Genomic DNA, 22,472 nt, shown 5'->3' with positions numbered 1-22,472 from the left:
AATATTTGCATAATGCCATAATAGGCTTAACTCTTGCTTGTCAAAAGTTCATTCTATCTTTTCTCAATACTTTCACATCGACATATGATAGAGTTAACTTTTGAACAGTATGGGACAATCATAGTTCACGGACGCAAACACACATATCCCATAACAAGTTGCAATATATAAAACTATAAATATTAATACTGCAAAATCATCTTCCAAATAAACTTTAGAATTTAAATAAATAAATCTAAAAACATTGCAAGATGAGAAATCGTTGGACATAGCTATGTGTACTCACAATAATTGCTATTCCAAACCCTAGTTATCCTTCTTAAAAACACAAGAATGAATTCTCATAAGAAGTTTCCTAGACAATATAAGAATCAAGTTTCTTTGATAACATCATTCCTTTGAAAGGGTCCATCATAAAAGTTTCACTGATATCCTTGATTATTTTGACCGTAGAGACCCCATGTTCATGAGTGAGAACATTAACTTTTCGATCAACAATGCGTGCAAGATGCCTAGCTTTGACACAGTCCATGATGAGCTTCTTATGATTCCTGATCAAGGATTTTGGCATGTCCATCAATAAGATGATTTATTTGCAGCTGAAGATTTGCAAACTCGACCCTAGAGTCATTCTGAAAAAAAAAAAAATCCTTGACAGATTCTCCAATCCAGGAGTTGTACTCTTTCCTTTCAATCATCCTTTTCAAGACAAGTTCTTGAACAGAATCACATCCTTTAGAGTCTTCTTCCATCTCAAGATTCACCACTTCTTGAGGTCTTGCGGAGTTTTCCATACCCCCCCTTTTTTATTATTATTAGGGAAGGCAAAACAATATATATATTTATATATATATATATATGCTTTCAAACAAGAGAAGGGACACTCTTGTTGTGGAAGCCTTAAAACTCCCAAGGAAGACATGGATGTTCATGGACCAGAGGTGGGAGTCTAATGGATCAGAAGAGATCCAAAAGGAGAAAATACTCTTTGTTCATAAATATCTCTTATCATTATGGCTTGATAACTAAAGGATTTAATCAGAGCAAACGAAAGAAATATATTGGATACAGGGAGGCAAGAAATGACACATCCTCCACAAAAAAAAAGTACAATCAAACACAATACAAATGGTATCCAACAGTAGGCTTGAGTATCTCTCAAACATCATCCTTGCAACTCTCAAGCTAGATACAAGGATGAAGTTACCTAGAATTAGGTAGCAAAGTGAGATGTAATCCCACCATGACTGTTGAGAGATGAGTTGAAAAAACCATTTTTGAGTTTAGACCGAGTATTTCTTCCCTTCCTTCGACTATTTCTTATTCCAGAAAAAATCGACAAAGCCTCTTTGGGAAAATCATCAGAGGGACTTTTCTGAGGATTACGTCTAGGACCTCTAGAAATTGGTTCTAAAGGATTATAGGAGAGAGGTTACCATCTTCTAGACTTGGATCTAACAGATTTATTCTCATAAACACTGGGAACATGTATTTTTGTGGTGTAATTATTTGCACCATGAGAAGAAACACGATCCCTGTAGAGATTTCGAGATGAGTGACCATTGAAGTCTCTTTTATGAGAGATCTGGCTTTCTGTAGGAATAAAATTCATTGTAGATGATGTTAGATAATTGACTTTGTCTATAGTAAAAAGAAGAAGATTTTGAAGATCCTATATTTGTGTCTTTCTAGCAAAACAATGTTGAACATAGTGATTCTTTTTCCCACAGAAAGAACAGGTTCGTGGAAGAGAAACATTGGAAGGAACCTGTTTTAAATTCATATCCATATTAGAAGACTGCAAGTTATGTAAACATTTCTTCATGTAGTGTAATTCTGTCTGAGAATTAGTGATCTATACAGAAGAATTTCTCATTAAAACAGAGTCTTCCTTTTTCAAGGATTTGCACTGTTCCTGGGTTAGAAAAAGGGATGCACCCAATTCCTCTTTTTCAACACGAAGTCTATTTAGATCAGATAAATGCGTCTCGATCAAACGTTTTTCCTAATTGAGTCTTCTTTAACAATATTCTCAAGAACACTAATCTTTTCACTTTGTAGGGTAGTTTCTTGAACTAGTTTTTCGATATTGTTGGAGAAGGACTCAATGATATTATAGAGATCACGTTCTCGACCAAGAGACTTTTCAAATTCACCAATGAGTTGAGCATGATTTTGAAAATAAATAGACTCAGTAGATTTTTTTGAGATTCTAATGAGTTCCATTTCAGATTCTGACAAAATGTTAAATGTCTCATTTGAGGGAATGTTGCAGAATCTGATAAAACAACCTTTCTACCTCGGGATTCGAAAGAATCAGCTAAGGAGTTATCCTTTGAGGAAATTCCAAGACATTTGGCATAATTAAAAGCTTTGGAAGACATTTTGGTATGCTTAAATGCAAGAGATGAAATTCTGTCCACAGAATCAGATTGCTACAAACACAGACTTATGAGGTCTTAAACGTGTTTTCCTGCTCTGATACCAATTGAAAAGGCGAGGGTCTAACAACCTCACCTAATATTTCTCTTAGCAATCTGTATGGACTAACTCCAATATACTTTCAAGAGAATCAACTAGACATCAGACTCAATCTTAATAAAAAGTATATCAAAGAGTTATATCTCAATATCTCAATTCAATCCGCAATCAAACAAATAAGAATTTGTGATCCTGATTGAATATAAGAGAAATAACTTGAACGGTACCAAATACCAATGTTGAAGGATCAGTCAATTTCAATCAACAACCAAAGGTTGGATTTACCAATTGATCGATTCAACGCACAACCTGTGACATTTCAATTATACAACAAATATAATGCGGAAAAGAAATAACACAAACACCAGAAGTTTTGTTGACGAGGAAACCGCAAATGCAGAAAAATCCCGAGACCTAGTCCGGATTTGAACACCATACTGTATTAAGCCACTACAGACACTAGCCTACTACAAAGATAACTTCGGTATGGAATGTAGTTGATCCCTAATCAATCTCACATTGATCAAGGTACAGTCGCGTTCCTTACGTCTCTGATCCCATCAGGATACTACGCACTTGATTCCCTTAGTTGATCTCACCCACGAGTTGCTACGACCCAAAGTCGAACACTTGATAAACAAATCTGTATCACACAAAAAAGTCTATTGAATAGATAAATCTGTCTCCCAAAGATATACCTACGAGTTTTGTTCCGTCTTTTGATAAATCAAGGTGAACATGAACCAATTGATAACCCGGACTTATATTCCCGAAGAACAGCCGAGTATTATCAATCACCTCACAATAATCTTAATTGATTAACGAAATAAGATATTGTGAAATCACAAACGATCTATCATGCCTATCGGAGATATAAATCTCAAGCCAATCTTACGATTGTACTCAATCACGATAGAGAACAACAAGATCAGATCACACACCTACATAGAAAATAGTTGGGTCTGGCTTCACAATACCAATGAAGTCTTCAAGTCGTTAACCTATAGGGGTTTCGTGAAAAACCTAAGGTTAAAGGAGAATCGAATCTGTCTTATGCAACTAGTATCACACAGGAGGTGTGGGGATTAGATTTCCCAGTTGCTAGAGTTCTCCTTTATATAGATTTCAAATCAGGGTTTGCAATCTAAGTTACCTTGGTAACAAAGCATTCAATATTCACCGTCAGATGAAAACCTGATTAGATTCAAGCTAATAAATCTTTTAACCGTTAGATCGAACTTATCTTGTTATACACAAATAAAATGCACCTTCATTTAGGTTTGAGTAACCGTACCTAAACGTGTACACTTAGTCGATTCAACAATAGTTAACCAATGGTTATCCATATGAGTACTTTCATATTAACCTTATTCATCTTCGCCATAACTAGTTCAAATGACTCAAAACAAACTAGTTAAAGAGTTGTTCAATTGCTTAGATCTCATAGAAGTATACAAGACACAATTGAAGCAAAATCGATTTTGATTAACTCGAATCAATTCATGAACATTATAGCCACGGTTTTCAAAAGATTGCGTTCCTTATATATAAATGTTTTAGTTCATGAACAAATCAATTTTAGAAAGTAACCTGCTTAGGTATGCAAACGGGTACGCATACTTAAGTGACCGGATTGAGTTTGTTTTACTTCCAAACTCCAGCGGAAATTCACGGACGTGAAACTTTCGCAAGTATGCGTACGAGTACGCATACTTACCCGGATTTCCAACAACCGTCGGTACGCATAAGGTTACGCATACTTTAGGTTCCCGGTTTTGGACTTTTACACAAATGTGAGAACACACTGTGTTTATATCCAAACATGGTTACTTGTTCTAAACTCTTATTTCAAGCATTGAAACTTTCTTAGAGGATGTAAAATAGTTGTTATCCACAAACTATTTTCATCAAAGCGATTTTAAAGTTATTGAAATAATCAACATGACTTTCGTCACGAGTAAAGATGAACTTGACCAAAGAGAAATCTTACCAACACATATTTTGAGAAATAGATAAGCGAGATAAACTCGGCTGAAATAGCAAATGTGTATTATCGAAGCCTATATAGCAATACGACTTTTGTCTCAAAATATGAGATATAATAGATAGACTTTTGAGTGATAGATAAGTTCAAGTCTCCACATAACTTTTTTTGATGAAGTTCCACAAGTTCCCTTGAGTAGTTCTTCGTCTGCATTCGATGAACGTCGTGGAGTCTAAAGCTCAACTACACTTACTATCCTAATCTGAGACTTAGCTATAAGTAGACTAGAAATCAACACTTATAGTTTTGGCAACTAAACTTGACAAACAAGCTTGAGATAGCAACGCTTGCGAGTTCGACCGAGCAATGCTTTAAAAATTTCATTATAAGGACAGAAAATGTGTCCATTACGTTCCTTACCAGCAAGATGAAACTTTCGCTAAAACAAGCAAGGTGCCAGGAATTTTTGAGCGAGTTCGATTACAAGTTCGAACATAAGCTAGGAAGGCTTAATTTTGTGCCAGATGCGTTGAGCAGAAAGTTGGTAGCAAAATATGTTGCGGAATTGACCACGATTGAGGCCGAGTTGTTACCTCAAATCAAAGATGAAGAATGATCAGACATGTGTGGGTCTGACTAAGCAGATCTGTGATGAGATCGTTCGTTGATATTGGATAGATGATGGATTCATATATGCCAAAGGAGGGAGAATTTGTGTACCCAATTCAGGTGGATTGAGAAGGGAACTCTTGCGAGAGACGCATGATTCCATTTGGGTTGGTCATCCAGGCATGGAACAGACGCATACTTTGATAGCTCATTCCTATTACTGTCCAAATATGGAAGAAGATGTTGAGTTGTATGTGAGGACTTTTTTAGTGTGTCAATTGGATAAAAAGGAAAGGAGAAATGTATCAGGGATTCTACAGTCTTTGTCGATTTCAGACAAGCAATGAAAATGCTTGTCGATGGACTTTATCAATGGGCTGCCAAAGGTGCAAGACTTTAGCTCGATAATGGTCATCATTGATCTCTTTTCTAAGTATGCTACATTCATTCCCTGTCCCCATTCTTGTGGTGCATACTTTGCAGCGGATCTGTTCTTCAAGAATGTAGTGAAATATTGGGGACTTCCTCAAGATAATGGTCATCGTTGATCTTTTTTCGAATTATGCTACATTCATTCCCTGTCCCCATTCTTATATTACATACTTTGCAGCGGATCTGTTCTTCAAGAATGTAGTGAAATATTGTGGACTTCCTCAAGATATTGTGAGTGACAGAGACTCACGGTTTACATGCAGGTTTTGGACTGCCTTGTTCGGATTGCTTGGGTCTGAACTAAAGTTTTCTACTAGCAATCATCCCTAAACCGATGGTCAGACGGAGAGGATAAATGCATTGTTAAAAGAGTATTTGTGTCATTATGTGACTACAAGCCAGGGAAATTGGGTGTCGTTGATGGATACGACCCAATTTTGTTACAATTTTCACAAGAGTTCATCAATGGAATTGAGTCCATTTGAGTTAGCAACAGGACAACAACCATTAACCCCTCATGAAGTACCAAACGCTAAGAAGCAAGGTTCCTGTCCAGCAGCATATCGCTATTCAAGGTCTAAAACGGAGATGACTGAGCAAGCGCCCAACAGTTTATTCAAGGGAGTGAAAAGGATGAAGAAGTATGCTGACTTACTCGTAGAGATGTGGAATTTGAGGTGGGAGATATGGTATTGTTGAAGCTAATGCCCCAAATTTTGAAGAAGATTTCTAGCAACACAGTGCATAGAAGCCTAATTCCAAGGTAAGATGGTCCATTTGAAGTGATGAAAAGAGTTGGTACATAGGCCAAGGCATGGACCAAATAGGATTTGGACATAGCCAAAGATGCGAGTTTAGCATCAAGAGGTGCTAAAAGAGTTTGACACATAGCCTGTGTGCATGAAACATGCAGAGGTGCAAACAAGACTTGCATTAACACACTTGCATCATTGGGGGATTGATGTACAACATGATGGTCGTACTTTGGTTGGTTTAAGCTATCATGGCACATCAAAGCTAGATGACATGGCCTTGACTGTTACAAGTTGGTTACACGAATTAGTGTTTGGTTTATGCTTTCTAAAGACTAGAAACTGCCTCTATCTATGATTATAGGAAGGAAATTGGTTGTCGTTGATGGCGCGCGGTTGGCCAACTGCCTTGTAAAGCAAATCCACAACTGCTAGTTAGTTTTGTCTATAGCTTTTGTAAAGCTATAGGGTTGGGTGTCCGGAACAATAAGAGTTCGCATATGTAATAAGGCTTCGGCCAAGATTAATCCGAAACAATAAGAGTTTGCATATGTAAGAAGGCTTCGGCCAAGATCAATGCGAAGTTCTGTTTATAGTCAAGAAGTGAAGGGAAGAAAAGTCGAGAAGGGAATTGGCTAAGTGCGAATCGACTGGTAGTCCAAGTGGGAATCAACCGGTACCGAGCGAGTTACCATGAGAGTTCGTAGCAAAGATGGGTTCAAGAAAACAAAGCGAGGCATAAAGTGGAACCTTTCCTAAGAGAAGAAACACCTTAGGTTTTAAATAACAGATGGGTTGGAAAGCCCACAAGTATCATATCCAACATCATGATCAACAAGCAGAGCAGTGAAATACATTGTTTCTTCTTCCATCCCTATTAATAAAGGTATACTTGTGATAATGTGTGTCTCAAGCAAACCAAACCCACCAAAATTAAAATTAAGAAAAGAAAACATCCCATGAAAAACTAATAATTATATGATCTTGTCTGCCTAAAACAGAAAGATAGCAGTAATAATAGCCACTCATTAACTTAAGCTCACATCTTCTCTCCATATGAAGTAACAAACAGAGACTGCAGTAATAAAGTCTTAAGAGTTCTTCTCTATTTGGATCCAGAAATGTCCTTGACAGCACAGATCTGCTCCTCTCCCATGGCAGACATAACAGACAACACAAGGTCTTTTCCCTCAGCAAAACCTTCTTTGATCTGCATCAAATAACAAAATTTAGTCACTCGGATTTTAAAAAGAAAAGTAAGCAACCATACATATACATTTACTGCACTGAAACACATCTGCAGGGCAGTCATATCTGTTCGAGTCTAGCATTTTACTGGAGCAAGGACTGCAGATAAGAATACCAAAGATGAAGCAGCTAAACTAAAAGTTCCTTGAAGAAAAAAAAATGGATCATATAACAACCAAGCATGCAGTGGAGCACAGAGATTCAACTATCCATGTAGACAGATGAAATATACAATTAAGTACTTGTCAATGACAAGACAAGCTTTAGATGAACCAAAAATAATGACATTTGGCCAAAAAATCAAAAACAAACCTGGGTGAGAACGACATCATCAGTGGGTAGCTTCAAATCATCCTTGGTGCCACCATTATCAGTGAGGAGACTCACAAATCCATCCTCGGAGATATCAATCAACTGGTAATCAGTACGGTTAACATGTGGAATCTGCAATGCAAGTAGATATTCAGTTAACATCCAGTAATATCTAATGATACAACTAAATATCATAAAATACAAAAGTGTAGATGCAGCGCATACGTCACAATTGTGGGAAGATGGCACAATATCTTCAAGCTTCTTGCCGTTGAAAATATCAATTGCAACAAAGTGACACTTAGCATGACCGTGCTTGCCGGTTTTGGAGGTTGAAACTTCAACAACCTGTACAAAAAACACAAACTAACATTATTACCCAAAATAACTAAGGTCAAAACCTCAATACTAACAAGAATCTATCTAGCAAACAAAAGTGAGAAGACAAATAGAACCCTTGTTTCATAGTCTGAAACATGGATGCAACAATTTTCAGGATTACAGCTGCAATTTCAATTACTGTTGGGATGGCAGAAATTCACAAAAGAAACCCTAATCTCAATAAACAGTAAACAAACAGCATATAACATATTACAGAAGTTTAAACAAAAAACCCTAGTTCCAACCTCAATAATACCCAAAAGCATCAATGACTTCAGGAATAAAAGATGAAACTAATGATAAAGTTATAATTCCATCACCAATAGAAAAGAAATTCATCACCAACACCCACAAAAGTTTGAGGATAAAACAAACTACAAAATATACCTATTAACGCATTAAGATGGAATAAACAAATCCACTAAATTGCAAACATGTATTCAAATAATCATAATAGAAACAGAAAAGAATTTTACATGTTCTAATAAAAACCGACAGAAAGAATCATAATAGATCTTCAAGCCAGCATGCAATTCATAATAGAAACTATCTCAAACTATTTTACATGGTCAAAACAAATGCCAAAGCTATGAGATCAACAATAACCCTAAGCCAAACAAACTATCTCAAATCAGGAAATCAACATAAACATAAACAATCTCAAAATCGAACACAGAACAATCATATACGAAAACATAAAAACAAACATCATTAACCACACAAAAACAATACAAAAACCCTAAACAACAAATCATCATGGATCCCAAACAAAAACCTAAAGAGCACAAACAAACGTCAGATCTAGAGAATACAGACGAGAAAAAAAAAAGGATGCAAACCTTGCAGGCTCTGCCCTTGATAACGATATGTCCGTTCTTACGGATGGTACCAGCTTGTTGAGGGTAAGTCTTTGAAGCTCCTGAATCGGCCTTTGATTCGAAATGATGCTCTTCGTCAGACATGATGATGAAAGATGAATGAGATTCACAGAGCTTTTTCTTGAGAAGAGAAGAAGAAATCGCACAGAGATAGAACTCTTGAAGAACAAAATATAGAGGCTGTGAAAGTCTCTTGTATATTCTTATTATATAGATGAACCAAGAGAAAATCAATAGAGAGGAGGAGTCTTTTATCTTTCTCTCTCCTCTTTTGGGGGTATATATCCTTCTCTCTCTCTAAAAACCCCAAAAGTAGAGGTTCCCCATATGACCTAGGGTTTCATAAAGCCACACGTAAAATCAGCCGTCGGATTATATATTTCTCGCGTTGTTAGTACGCTACAGATTATGATGAATGTTCCGCACGTGTGCTTTTCTTTTTCCTTTTTTTCCCTTTTATCATTTATAAGCGTATTTTGGTCAGTTCGAAGAAAAGGGTATTTTAGTCATTTAAAATCTACAAACAGGTGGTGAGATATAGACGGTTGGATTGATGTATCTCTATGTCAACCATTGTGGATCGGTACTGTCGATGTTTGATTACATAAAAGAGGAAAAAAGAATTTTCGGAATGGGAAACAGTTTTGTTCCATTAGATGGACAAATTCAAGCAATGATTCTGATTATCATCTTTTAAGCAATTTCTTGTTCTTTTCAGAGCAGTAGTAGTACTATAGTGCCATTCAATTCAGGGTTCGCATTAATTTTCCCAAACCCCATCGCACATGACTTTGTACCTCATTTACCCGAAATGTTCAGCCACATAAAGATGAGTCTGTGATAAGGAGTCAATTTACTGCAGCTCCGACTCGGTGTTTAGTGGGCGGCATCCGTTCTCTGATACGCGGTGCTTCATTTGGCACCTTGGACCAAGAATAATTTTATCCTTTTTGGCTTCTATTAAAAAGTAGTTGAAGTTAGTACATGCACACATCATGATTCTGGATCAGGTTGGTTCTATTTGGATAACGAAATTCGATTGTGAAAGGGGATGAGTCAACAAATTCACCACGTATGTCTATTCACTGTTCAACCTGAATCTTCAACAAAGGCTATTAAGCATACTGGTAACAGAGCTAACACCTAACGAAACACGGTAAATAATCACTAAAAATTTATACACATGGTTTCAATTACAGTACTTCCAGGCCCAGATTAGGAGCGATGTAATGTTGGCATATACAAGTTCTATCAAACTTAAATGTACTGAGATACAACACTATCTTAAAAAAGAAATCATATCTGCAATCAAACATTAAATACTACCAGTTACAAAAATGCAGACCTGGGCAGCAAGCTTTATGTGACACCTATACGTTGTTTACTTCGGGCTTGAAGTTCCACCAGCCATTCAACCCATATGGGGCCATGACTTTCTTGTTCGTTTCATGTATAAGTATTTGTGGAGACTCTTCTCTATTTACAGGAAAGAATGGAAAAGTTACTATCTAGTAGTTTACCACTACAAAGTAAAAAACCCGAGAAATGAGTGTAGCTTTATGCAACAGCTAACAAATAGGCCGCTGTTGTTATATGATAAAGATGCCACTTTATGAATTGGCGAGAAAATTAGGGTTTAGAACACTACATGGCATTAGCAACAGAATTGTGCTTTCATTTATATCTGCCCATTACTAACTGAACTTTTCTTTTGAATGACCAGAAAGATGAAACATTAATTTTAGAAACCTGGAAATGCTATGAACACTAGTTACCTATAACAGTCTCTTCCTACTTCGAGCGCCCAAATAATAGCATATCCCTCATTATCACCGGTGACAGAGGTGCCATAATGGCTAAAACAGCATAATTAAAATATCAATGGAGAGATTGTCAACCCTACAACACCAATCTAAAACCATATATAAAAGATTTTAAAAAAAAGGTACCTTGGATCAAACACGATATCATTCTCAGCAACAAGAGGTGTTTCCCATCCCTTGTTTTTGGTTGACATCGAAACATACAGCTGTAATAAGCATTCATATTACCATAAACATCTAAAGCAAACATATGAACCTCATTTAATTTGCATTGGAATCAAGACACATCACAGCAACTTGTCCATCGACTGATTCAACTGCATATCCTGCATGAACGAATTACAGAGCCAACATCAAAGACTTTCGCCAAGTACACTATGAATTTTGATATGGTGACGGCACAAGTACATCCCCGAAGTCGTAAACGTATCAAGTTGCAATTATTTGTAAGATCTTCCTATATAAAAACAACCAGATCTCGTAATGGAAAAATAAAATAAGGATAAGAGTCATACCTTTAGAAGGGATATTATTAACCCACACAACTGACTGGATACTCCAAGGAAGATTATATTTCTAGTGGTTCATTTGAGTCCCGCAAGTCATATATATTTACTGATGTTCCTATTCCAACAGCCAAATGATTTCTGCGTAAAGATATGGACTCTACCTCTGCACCAACAAGACCTGAGTATACCATAGATTTTTCGGGGCACATATCCCATGATTTATTCTTTTGTTCAAACCTCCAGTAATCGCTTGATCTATAACGAGAGAAATCAGATCATTACACCTTATGTAAGTGAGTATAAGGCAGTCAGAACTTCAAGAAATGCAAAGTACATTTTATCCTGATTAGATAACTTACAAGTTTCCTCAGAATGTTCAACACAAATTTGCTACATCATCGTGATTTCCAACTGTTCTGTGAATCCCTGAATTGAGATCATGCCTAAGAACATTGAACACCAAAATTATCAATAACTTTATTTGGTTATTTGAACTACTAACTTGAATACTAAACTTTTAAGGAGATATGTGTCAAACATAAATCTGTTAATGCATAATGATTAAGTTGTAGAGCAGTTAAAGGCAGAACTAGTTGTTGAAGACGTCTCCAGTTCAGCAAAAACAGTAATAAACATGAATATTCAACAGTGGTTTCTTGGTGTAGTTCACGTCAGTCTTACACAAACCTCTATAACACAGACGAACCTAAATCATTTGAGCTTCAAACAGTTTTCACCGGCAGTGGTGTTTCCTCGAGCATTCAATTTAATAAGAACCAAAAAGGATATGGCAACTGATGTGTGGAATCTGAAACTTGCAGGAAATCTACATGATGATGATAATAGTATAAAACAGGATTAGATTTCTTAACTTTATTTTGTTTTGACCATTTACTACACAACCAAAATGATGACTTCCCATTTAAGCAGCATTGGAACCCGGGAGCTCGTTCGGAGGTTTGTTTCTTAGCCGGAGAGCTTGAGCTGCAATCCTAACAATGGACAATGCTGAGGTATCAGATCACTAACTGTTTGTTTCATGCTCGGTTTTAGTTGGTGTATGCACAATTTTTTGACAATATAACTGTGATTGGGTAGTGCAAGCTTTTCTGAAACTCCCCGGAGAGGGGGGAGATGGAAGTAGAAAAAGATCTAGAGCTTGCTTCCTTGCACTATATGGTGGATACTGTGATTACAGAGGGATGCTATGATTTCTTCCAAGCAGAAGAGGAATCCTGATCAAATTATAACTGATGTTATATCCATTTTCTATTCTATTATTGATGTAAAAGGTGTAAGATTTTTAGGGGACCATCTTATAACATGTAATTGGTTATCTAAAAAGCTGTAACGTACACTTATTGCTTGATTAGCCCGGTTCATGTTATTTAAGAAGTGCTTCAGCTAACTTTTCAGTGAATTTTTTGCCTTTGTCAAAGCAAAAAAGATCTCCATAACAAGAATTTTCATGACTGGCGCATTTCTAAGTGAGCAAGATCAAGAGATAAAAAATGTATGGTTTGCATGTCACAAGGGTTCATGCAACTAGCAAAGTCAACTTAATCAGATTTCAGAATCTGTTTAAAAAAAGGAAATTTCTGTTGATGATTGAAGTTCAGAAAGTAGTGAAACAACAAATGACTATTCTTTAAGTCTGCGGACTGAAACTGTACTTGTTATGGTCGGGATGCAATGCATAGACAGAACCGGTTACAGGTTTGGTACCTAAAAACAAAACCAAGCTTAAGTAAACTGCAGATTTCACATAAACAGGATACAAGCTACATATATCACTCTCTGCCACCGTATTACCTACAAATATTCCATTAATCTTTTTCTACCTGTTTAGAAACTCTACAATGACACCACCAACCATGCTCAAACGGCAATTTGTATTTCACTGAAAAAACAAGTTACAAGAGAACCATATTCCCTACCATGAATCAGCATCCCACAGTTTGCTATGTCTACATGTATATTGAAGATTTCATAAATCCAAACGTTCCATTAAACTTCACAAGTTCAAATCATCAAGCCTGTTATGGGGATACAAAACCAGAAAACTAGAACCTAAAGCATGAAAAATCACTGCCCAATAATAGCCTGAAAAAGAAAAATGCAGTAACCAAGGTAAGCAACAAACCTTCCAGAGAAACAATCAAAACCAACGCTGAACGCAATAGATTCATCCTGGAAACAGCGTCCAAAGAAGTCCCACTTCCAATGGAGTTTCTGACCTAACTTTGGAGCTATCCCAAGATTCTGAAATTAAATCCACCAGAAAAGGTCAGTTAGGGATACAAAATTGAAACCCAGATTCTGAAAATCTGATTCAATCTTTAAACATTTTCCTTCCATCTAAACCAACTGCGATCAGTTTTCGGGTTTTCCCCTCATTGAAACAAATTGGAAATTGTAGCTAATTTAGATCTTCAAAAGTTCTCCCTACCGGCCTAATTTTCCCAATTGAACGAGGAGAGGGAGATTTTTAAATTAGATGACAAAATAGGGCTGATGAAAACGACCATGAGAGGCAACTTCAGTGGACAATAACCAACGGGGCTAGCCTATGCTGCCTAGCTAGTCGGCCATGAGCCTCACTCTCGTCTTTGAGGTCAGCCGATTGAGTGTCAATTTAGGATAGGATCCCAAAGATTTCTTTCCATTAGAACAAAAAAAAAAAAAAAATTCAGTGCATCGCTTGCTTCAGTGAATTAGTAATGAAAAGAAGTTCACATGAACATTCTATCCCAATTGGTTATGGCTTCCGTCACTGCCTCACCAAGCTCTGAACGATGTTGGCAATTACCAGGGAAGGTGAGTACTTTTTTAACTGAAAAAAGCAACACAAATTTTTATCATTAGCAAAACTTGCAACAAACTTATGTACAAACTTTCATGTTCAGGAGAATTTCCCAACTTGTTCCAGACCTAAACATTTTAAATTTACTTGGTTAAATTTTCTTCGGATTTGAGATGAATTATGAAGTAGAGAATTACTATGTTTACTCATCAGGAACGAAGAAATTGAACTTGACATCAACAGAGCCAGAGGTTTCACCAGTATCTTTGTACTCGATGTTTGTTATGGATCCATGCTCATCCTTGAACTGATATTCAGGTTTGACTCTTCGAACAGGCACGGTAACCGAGTAAAAAGTTCCAAGATCAGGATCTGTTGAAACACTAAGCTGAACTTTATCTTGTGAATCTATAATCACAAAATCAGATAAAACGCAGATAATTTTGCTGATGATCTTCTCCTTTGCTTTATCGCTTACTTCACATTGATCTGAAAAAAGTACCATCTTCAAACGCTGCTTGGCAATGTATGCGTTGGAGTTCTTTCTTCTTGCTGGTTGTAGCGGCGGGAATAAAACCTTCCACGCCAAGTTTAAACGCTCTGAGAAGCTCATGTTAATGGCTCTGAGAAGAAAATTTTCTGCTTGCGGAATTATGGGTTCTGGGGAAACCTTGTTTTCTCCCGTGATCCGAAATGACTGTGGTGGTTGGGAAACGATCTTAAGTGTGCCTGATTTTCCAGTGAGAGAAGTGTTGAACCCTACCTGCAATGTTTCACAAGAAAGACAAAATGAGAAAGTTGATTACCATTAACGAATAAGAGAAAGTTGATTACCATTAACGAATAACTAAGCCTGCATTCCTGCTTTCTCATAATCAAAAGTTTTTAAGAAACTCTATTTGACAGAAACTACGCAGACATATTTTAGTAAATATACGAAAGTAAGACTTGTCAACACCAGCCTACCATTCTGTCGGGTAGTTGATGTCATTCTTTCTCCATTAAGAACAAAATTTATAAAAGAAACAAGTTCCATGAACTTCGGCTTCATTCAAAGATCTCCGATTGCCCACCTGGTCTCTGTACAAACATTATGCATTTCCTGACCCCTAAAGCTGGCCAACTTCCTATTAGTTCGAAACACTGTGATACTTTTAACGTACACTCTCTTGCACTATGTTTTAGATACGTGAACATTTAAAGTATAAAAAATACTGCTAATCCTAAATGCAGCCAGACCTTACAGGAAGATGAGCCTTATAAAACAAAGCATCACAAGGAAGAAAAAAGTGGCAATTGGAAACTTCTTTGCAACACGAGCCTCATATACTGAGGTCTAAGAGTGGTGCTTTTAATGTCATTAGCAAGTGCAAGCAGAAATTTTAGACGTATAACAATTAAGCTTCATAATTTAAATGAACATGAAAATTTTATAGCTTTTCATTGATGAAACAATATTGGTTGGTATTCAATAGGAATACAGACCGAATCAATATAAACCAATTTCGTATATAAGCACATTCATAGAGTATTCTGTCTCAATATCCAAGCTTCTAATAAACAAGTTCTCACAACAATACATTAAGACATGGATGCGTCTGATAGTTTCAAGAATAGGATTGGTAGGATTAGCAGTCTAAGATGGTGAAAGACCCAATTCCAAACGACCACAGGTATACCCAGTATAAATGCCGAGTATTGATTACTTTACTTACCCAAATTCAGTTATGTACATAAAATTCTAATCAAATGAAACCCCATATTGCTGGAAACAAGAAGAGAACCGGTTGATCTCATCCAATAAAATTCTAATCCAAAATGTACATAAATATTTCAAGCTTGAATTTGAATAAACCTAAATTGAAAGTGACTAAATGTAACGACAAACAAACTAACCTTCGAAGTTGGATGACAACTTCGTAGTGGATTTGGCTGATTGGAAGTAACAATTCCCCTGAAATTTCCTGAAGTCGCCATTTTCTTGTCTTCTCCGGATCTCACTCCAATTCATGTCTCGCTAGTAAATTCATTCCTAGGGTAATAATCTTTTCCCTTCGAAGGGTATTTTAGTCATTTGACAAATCTCTCTCCTCTTTAACCTGATGTGGTACGTTGTATTAATATACTACGTGTAGTATAGCATCATTGACCAATTAAAATATTTGCCTAGAGATGTGCTATTTTTGATGAGAGATGATAAACTACATAATAGGTGTATCGTAAGATGATACTCCACAATCTTAGGTACTTTACTAAAACCTGCAGAAGAAGAAAGAAAAGAACTGAGAATGGGGAGATGGGGAGTTCCTTCAAATCTCCTTAAAACCCTAATCTTAAAGACCTCACCTTTTAATTCATTCTGTTCTAATCATCAACTAATTCATCAACAACCATTAATTTCAGGAATTGGAAAAAAACAATTTTTTATCAATAGTTTTAGATTTCTATCTGCTAATCCTTGTCCAAGTATTGATGTATATGACCAAGATTTTCCTAGTGGGGATTCTGATTTTAAGTCGAGGTATGGTGTGGAATCAAAGGAACAACAAGAAAAAGAAAATGATGACGAGGAAGAACGAGGAAAAATTCCAGTAAAAGCTTATTTTCTTTCTACCAGGTGTGTGTATATTCGTTTTCTCAGATTTCTGATTTTATTTTTCTTTTAATAGTATAGTGATATGGGTCTCGTCTGTAATGGTTTTTTACACTCTGGGTTTCTTTTAATTTGAAATTTTGTGAGAATGATAATGTGTTTTAGGTTTGGGGTTTGGGTTTCCATGGATTTTGGGTGCTGTCGTAATTATTGGGGTTGAATGAAGCAGGGTTTAGGCTAACTAATGCTTAATTGTTAATGCAGAACTAATAAAATTTGGATCTCGTTCATCCTTATTTGAGTTTCTTTGAGTTTGAGGTTCTGAAGTTTTAAACATGTGCATAGATTCTTACATATACTGATTTGGTGTGAGAAACTGAAACAAAGTTTTGATTCTGATTAATGAAACTCCCACTAGTTGTGATGTTGTAATCAAAGAGCTAATTTGTTCTGGGGAAAGTTCTAGCTGGGACGGTGTTGTTTAAAATGTGTAGGGCAGGTGGTGTTGGAGCTGTGGCGCTAAATGATAACCTCCCTTCTGTATAATGTGAACATTTAAAGCCTTAAATATGTAGTTTTGTGGAACAAATAATTGGTCCAAACAAGTCCATGCACCCATTTCTTTAGATTAGCGTCTTTCTGTTCTTTCATGTTTAGCATTGTTGGGCTTCTGAAAATCTCTTTGTGTTTATCGTATGCCGTTGTAGTTTCTGATTTGTGATATACCTCTTCGCTCTAATTTTCTAACTGCCTGTCATTATCTCTATAAGAAAGTTCTCTCAGCCTCTGAAATATGGTTTTTGTAGTATAAATTTGAAAAGCATGCAAGCTGAGAATTCAAGATATGTTCTTCCTGCTACTTCTCGCTCGACGAATTTTATCACACTCAGATATTGCAATTTCCCTTCAGAAACTACTGTAAGATGGTTCGAACTTTCTCCCGTTGATATTTTTATGTCTTGTTGTCCTGTTGAGCATATCCCAATAGTTTCTTTATTGTATAAGATAAGAGACTTAAAGGAATGGAGTGTGTCCAAAGAGCTGGCTTCGGACAGAAATGCGTGGAAGTTAGCGATCCACGTACCAGAACGATGACCAAGGGAGTTTGGTTAAGATTTGTCTAGGGGTGTTATTAGAGGCTAAAGATCATCAGACTAGTGACCCTGGATCAAGGATGTAGAGCTTAAGACTTTGGCCCCTAGGATCTATTAGTATAGTTTGTATCTGGATTTACTAGCATTATCGTTAGCATTACTATTATTGTTTTTTTATTACTTTTTTCCTATGTTTCTGGATTTTGTGACTTCGACATGGGTTTCATTTCTAGCCTACCCCAACTTGTTTGGGACTAAAGGCCTTGGTTGTCGTTGTTGCTGCTGTTGTTGTTGGATGAGATGAGAATAACGTCGGGTTGTCTGGGTACTGGTAATTTAGTTTATTTGGCTAGTAAACTCCTGCAGCCTTAAGGGTAGAGTGTTTCATTTTGAGGTTTCAGAGGTCTATTATTTTTATTTCTAGTTTATAAATATGCTAATCTCTGCTCCACTATTTTTCTTTTCCATTTTGATGACATAAGAATGTTATTTTAGGGCGTCCAGATGAAAGAAAGTGGAAACGGCTATAGCTACATGGTTGTTTTCCATTATGGATCTGCAGTTTTATTTAACGTTGAGGATCAAGAAGTTGATAATTATCTTGATATAGTTAGAAGACATGCTTCCGGATTGCTTCGAGAGATGAGAAAGGATGGTAAGTTTCGTCTTGGGGACTTCACCTAAAAGTTTGGCTTATACTTTTTCCATTGATTGACCTGTTGTTATTTTTATTTATTTATTTATTTATTTTTAAATCAGATTATGCTGTAAAAGAAAAGCCAGAGCTGGAGGAGGACATGCAAGGAGGTCCTGACCATATTGTTCTTAAACATTTAGATGCTGATGGCATACGTGTTATTGGAAGCGTGCTTGGTCAAAGTATCGCCCTTGATTATTTTGTTTCACAGGTAGTCATCTCCAGATAGTCCCTCAATTCTTTCTTGAACTTAATTTGTCTGCTGGAGACCTTATGAAGTTAATTTTTCAATGAACTGTTGTCTGTAAGCTATTACATTTTTCTGGCAGGTTGATGGATTAGTTGAGCAATTTACCCATATAAATCGAAGTATGGAAAAGACTGGTACCTTCACTATGAAAAGGAAGAAGCTTTTTCAGCTTGTAGGGAAGGCAAATTCACATCTTGCAGATGTCATTCTGAAAGTAGGTCTTTTTGATAGGTATGTTTCCATCCCTAATTCCAGCGATATCATCTTTACTTTTGGGAAGGAAATGTTTACCCTCATTCTTTGAGGCTCCAGTTTGTGGCTATACATTTTCTTCACATTTTGGAAACCTTCATGTTCAACTTGAACTTTTATGATCCTATTTTTTACTTGGCACAATGATGTAATACTTAATTTTGTTTTCTTAAATGCCGCGTGGGTCCCATCAATGTATTAACTATTTCCATTGTTGAGTATTGATCTGAATGCAGAAGTTCTAGGACACACCTTAAACTAGTAACGTAGTTGCATCTAGGTTATTTTAATCCACCAGAATCAGTTTGTGATGAAAGTACATTACAAATGTTGTTGTGTGTTGTAATTTGTAAACCTGTATGGCTGGTTTACACTTGTTGCAGATCAGAAATTGCTTGGCGAGATGCGAAGTGTGCCCAAATACTGGAATACTTGCGAGAGGAGTATGAAGTCACACAACGATTTGGCAACCTTGATTTCAAATTGAAGTTTGTCGAGGTACTCTCTCTATATATATATGTATAGATTCTTTTCGGTTTTTAGAAGTTCAGGAAGTTATTAAGTTTACGTCTTAAAACTCTCAGTATTCGGAACTGGAGTTTTGAAAATTTGCTTTAGGCGGAAACTAATTAGCTTGGATCCTTCCTTTGCAGCATAACATCCACTTTTTTCAAGAAGTTCTACAAAACAGAAGATCGGACCTCCTAGAGTGGTGCATCATTTTTTTATTAAGCATAGAAAATGTATTATCAATATATGAACTTATTCGTGAGTCTGCAACTCCATAGTGAAAATGTAGTCCAATGTTTTGCAGCAAAAAAATAATTTTTATACTGGGGGCGGTATCATTCTACTTTTTGTAAGTCAAATGCATACATAATAGAGTTTTTTGGTTTCTGTACCTTCAATTCCTTTGTTCCCTATTGTTGATGGTGTTTTTTAGTTTAGGGTTAAAATCGTAAAATCTTACATCTGACATGACGTCACTAAACCCTTAGTATTGACCGACATCACCTTCGTACACCAAACCCTAAATTCTTACACCATCGTGCCAATGGCAAACCATGCCAGCCACGTCTTCGCGCCAAGGCATGCCAACCATGCCAGCTACACCACCGTGCCAATGGCAAACCATGCCAGCCACGTCTCCGCGCCAAGGCATGCCAACCATGCCAGCCGCATGTGCCAATGGCATGCCGTGCCAGCCACATCTTTGCGCCAAGGCATGCCAGCCACGTCTCCGCGCCAAAGCATGCCAACCATGCCAGCCGTGCCAGCCACATCTCCGCGCCAAGGCATGTCAATCATGCCAGCCACGTCTCCGCGCCAAGGCATGCCATCCATGCCAGCCGCACCACCGTGCCAATGACAAACCATGCCAGCCACGTCTCCGCGCCAAGGCATGCCAACCATGCCAGCCACACCACATGTGCCAATGGCATGTCGTGCCAGCCACACCTCCGCACCAAGGCATGCCAACCATGCCAGCCGCACCACATGTGACAATGGCTTGCCGTGCCAGCCACCTTGTCGCGCCTAAACCATACCATGCTGGCCTTCCCTTTACGGCTGCCAAAACGAAGGCGTGCGACAATCAACTGCCACCCTTCCATCTTAGATGCAAATCTTAGCCGTCCAAGGTCGCCAGCCAACGCATGGTAACCTTTAGCCCAACACCAAAACCCTAGTTTTGGCCACGCCTAAACCGCGCTAAGGCATGCCGACCATGCCACATGTGCCAATGGCGTGCCGTGCCAGCCACCTTGTCGCGCCTAAACCATACCATGCCTGCCTTCCCCTCACGGCTGCCAAAACGAAGGCGTGCGACAATCAACGACCATCCTTCCATCCTAGATGCAAATCTTAGCCGTCCAAGGTCACCAACCAACGCATGGTAACCTTTGGCCCAACGCCAAAACCTTAGTTTTGGCCACGCCTAAACCGCGCCAAGGCATGACGACCATGCCACATGTGCCAATGGCATGCCGTGCCAGCCACCTTGCCGCGCCTAAACCATACCATGCTGGCCTTCCCCTCACGACTGCCAAAACGAAGGCGCGCGACAATCAACGACCACCCTTCCATCTTAGATGCAAATCTTAGCCGTCCAAGGTCACCAACCAACGCATGGTAACCTTTGGCCACGCCTAAACCGCGCCAAGGCATGCCGACCATGCCACATGTGCCAGCAGCTTGCATCCTTCCAGCGTTGCTCTTGAACACCCAGTAGAAGGGAATCAGAAATCTTATTTCATTACACGAAAAGATCAGGAACGACTTCTCCAAAATCGAAGCAAAGAAAAATCAGAAACCCCCCTGAGTTCATAAAGACTCTTTTCCCTGTCAGGGGATGCATGATTTCTGGGGACTTCGCTCGCAAAATCGTGCGGTCTATGATGAAACATTTATTTGAGATTTTATATTTCCCCAAGGCGCAATGTCAAGGCATATTTGCATCCCTCAACCGCACTGCATCAGGGAAGCAGCTGTTTCCAACCAGAGAAGCCGTTCCCAAACCCCAACCTCTCCTGGAAAGCACGATTGATAGATGGAACTGGGGACTCCTAACCATTGTTCGCTTGAAGGGTGTCCAGTTTGACAACACACTGATTAACGCAGCCGCTCCGCTTCAACATCCTCCAGCAGCGACTTCGCTTTAACGATCAGTCCGACAGCCGCTCCGCTTCAACGCTCGCTCCAGCAGCCGCTCCGTTTCAGCGTTCTCTCCATAAGCTTGTTCAGGATCCGCAGACGAGGCTTCAGCGTTCGTCTTCTTAAGTTTCAACATCTTCTCCAAGAGCCAAAGCTGCTTCAACGACGTTTCTTCCTGCAAAGGGTCGTACCACCACGCTCCCCATGTCAAGGATCATGATCACATCCAACCAATCTTCGTAGTCATGGACAGTTTGCTCGCTTACGCAACCAGCCAATCCTTTTACTTCCACGGATGCCCGCACAACTCCAGCCAATCCTTTTACTTCCATGGATGCCCATACAATTCCATCCAACCTACTTTGTTACCAAGACAATGTAGTCTCTTCTGATTACATCTGCTACCAAGAATTGTTGCCGCTCATTTGTTGATACCAGTCAGAGCTTCACCACAGCAGAAATCACTACAAAGATGGAAACATGTAAGCCATACTTGAAGACTGAGGATATACACGAAATCGCTTCACTGTCAAAGCTCTGAAGACACAGTCAACCAAAAGGCCATAACCGCAACAAGGTCATCTACTCTTCAAGGGTGCAACGCAAGAATATCATCACCTCTCTGTCTAGAAGACGCCTTCAACACTTTACGAGGCCGCGGAGGATCCCAAGCCTGCTCAGAGGAAAACAACTTCAGAAACTGAAGAAAAATGCGACTGGAG

The 22,472-nt window shown here is 38.1% G+C and overlaps 3 protein-coding genes across 7 annotated transcripts; 1 reads left to right on the top strand and 2 right to left on the bottom strand.

The window, feature by feature from the left end:
• Window positions 1-7,014: 7,014 nt before the first annotated feature.
• LOC113275875 (eukaryotic translation initiation factor 5A) lies at window positions 7,015-9,338 on the bottom strand. The gene is made up of 4 exons (XM_026525453.1): window positions 9,039-9,338; window positions 8,044-8,166; window positions 7,819-7,950; window positions 7,015-7,468 (listed from the first exon to the last, which is right to left on the bottom strand). The coding sequence occupies exons 1-4, from the start codon at window positions 9,159-9,161 to the stop codon at window positions 7,364-7,366; spliced, it is 483 nt and encodes a 160-aa protein (XP_026381238.1). The 5' UTR covers window positions 9,162-9,338; the 3' UTR covers window positions 7,015-7,363.
• Window positions 9,339-10,257: 919 nt separating this feature from the next.
• LOC113275874 (cell division topological specificity factor homolog, chloroplastic-like) lies at window positions 10,258-16,231 on the bottom strand. 4 transcript variants are annotated; one of them, XM_026525451.1, is made up of 9 exons: window positions 16,109-16,231; window positions 14,410-14,975; window positions 14,146-14,242; window positions 13,553-13,671; window positions 11,769-11,852; window positions 11,416-11,664; window positions 11,027-11,226; window positions 10,853-10,933; window positions 10,258-10,553 (listed from the first exon to the last, which is right to left on the bottom strand). In XM_026525451.1, exons 1-2 carry the CDS (start codon window positions 16,187-16,189, stop codon window positions 14,415-14,417), a joined length of 642 nt encoding a protein of 213 aa, XP_026381236.1. In that variant the 5' UTR covers window positions 16,190-16,231; the 3' UTR covers window positions 10,258-10,553; window positions 10,853-10,933; window positions 11,027-11,226; window positions 11,416-11,664; window positions 11,769-11,852; window positions 13,553-13,671; window positions 14,146-14,242; window positions 14,410-14,414. The 4 variants fall into 4 exon arrangements, with proteins under 4 accessions (XP_026381236.1, XP_026381234.1, XP_026381235.1 ...); XM_026525449.1 differs by lacking the exon at window positions 10,258-10,553 and having other exon boundaries at window positions 10,600-10,933; window positions 14,471-14,975; XM_026525450.1 differs by lacking the exons at window positions 10,258-10,553; window positions 10,853-10,933; window positions 11,027-11,226; ... (1 more) ...; window positions 11,769-11,852; window positions 14,146-14,242 and having other exon boundaries at window positions 14,471-14,975.
• Window positions 16,232-16,469: 238 nt separating this feature from the next.
• Window positions 16,470-20,006, top strand: LOC113275873. Of its 2 annotated transcripts, none has more exons than XM_026525448.1 (7): window positions 16,470-16,829; window positions 17,612-17,723; window positions 18,404-18,554; window positions 18,659-18,807; window positions 18,926-19,077; window positions 19,482-19,596; window positions 19,752-20,006. In XM_026525448.1, exons 1-7 carry the CDS (start codon window positions 16,501-16,503, stop codon window positions 19,884-19,886), a joined length of 1,143 nt encoding a protein of 380 aa, XP_026381233.1. In that variant the 5' UTR covers window positions 16,470-16,500; the 3' UTR covers window positions 19,887-20,006. The 2 variants fall into 2 exon arrangements, with proteins under 2 accessions (XP_026381233.1, XP_026381232.1); XM_026525447.1 differs by having other exon boundaries at window positions 18,395-18,554.
• Window positions 20,007-22,472: the final 2,466 nt, after the last annotated feature.

The sequence above is a fragment of the Papaver somniferum genome, chromosome 4 (genome assembly GCF_003573695.1).
Source record: "Papaver somniferum cultivar HN1 chromosome 4, ASM357369v1, whole genome shotgun sequence".
In the NCBI taxonomy this organism is placed as follows: domain Eukaryota; kingdom Viridiplantae; phylum Streptophyta; class Magnoliopsida; order Ranunculales; family Papaveraceae; genus Papaver; species Papaver somniferum.
Note: the sequence above shows the minus strand (reverse complement) of the source record. Positions and strands in the feature narration are given on the sequence as shown.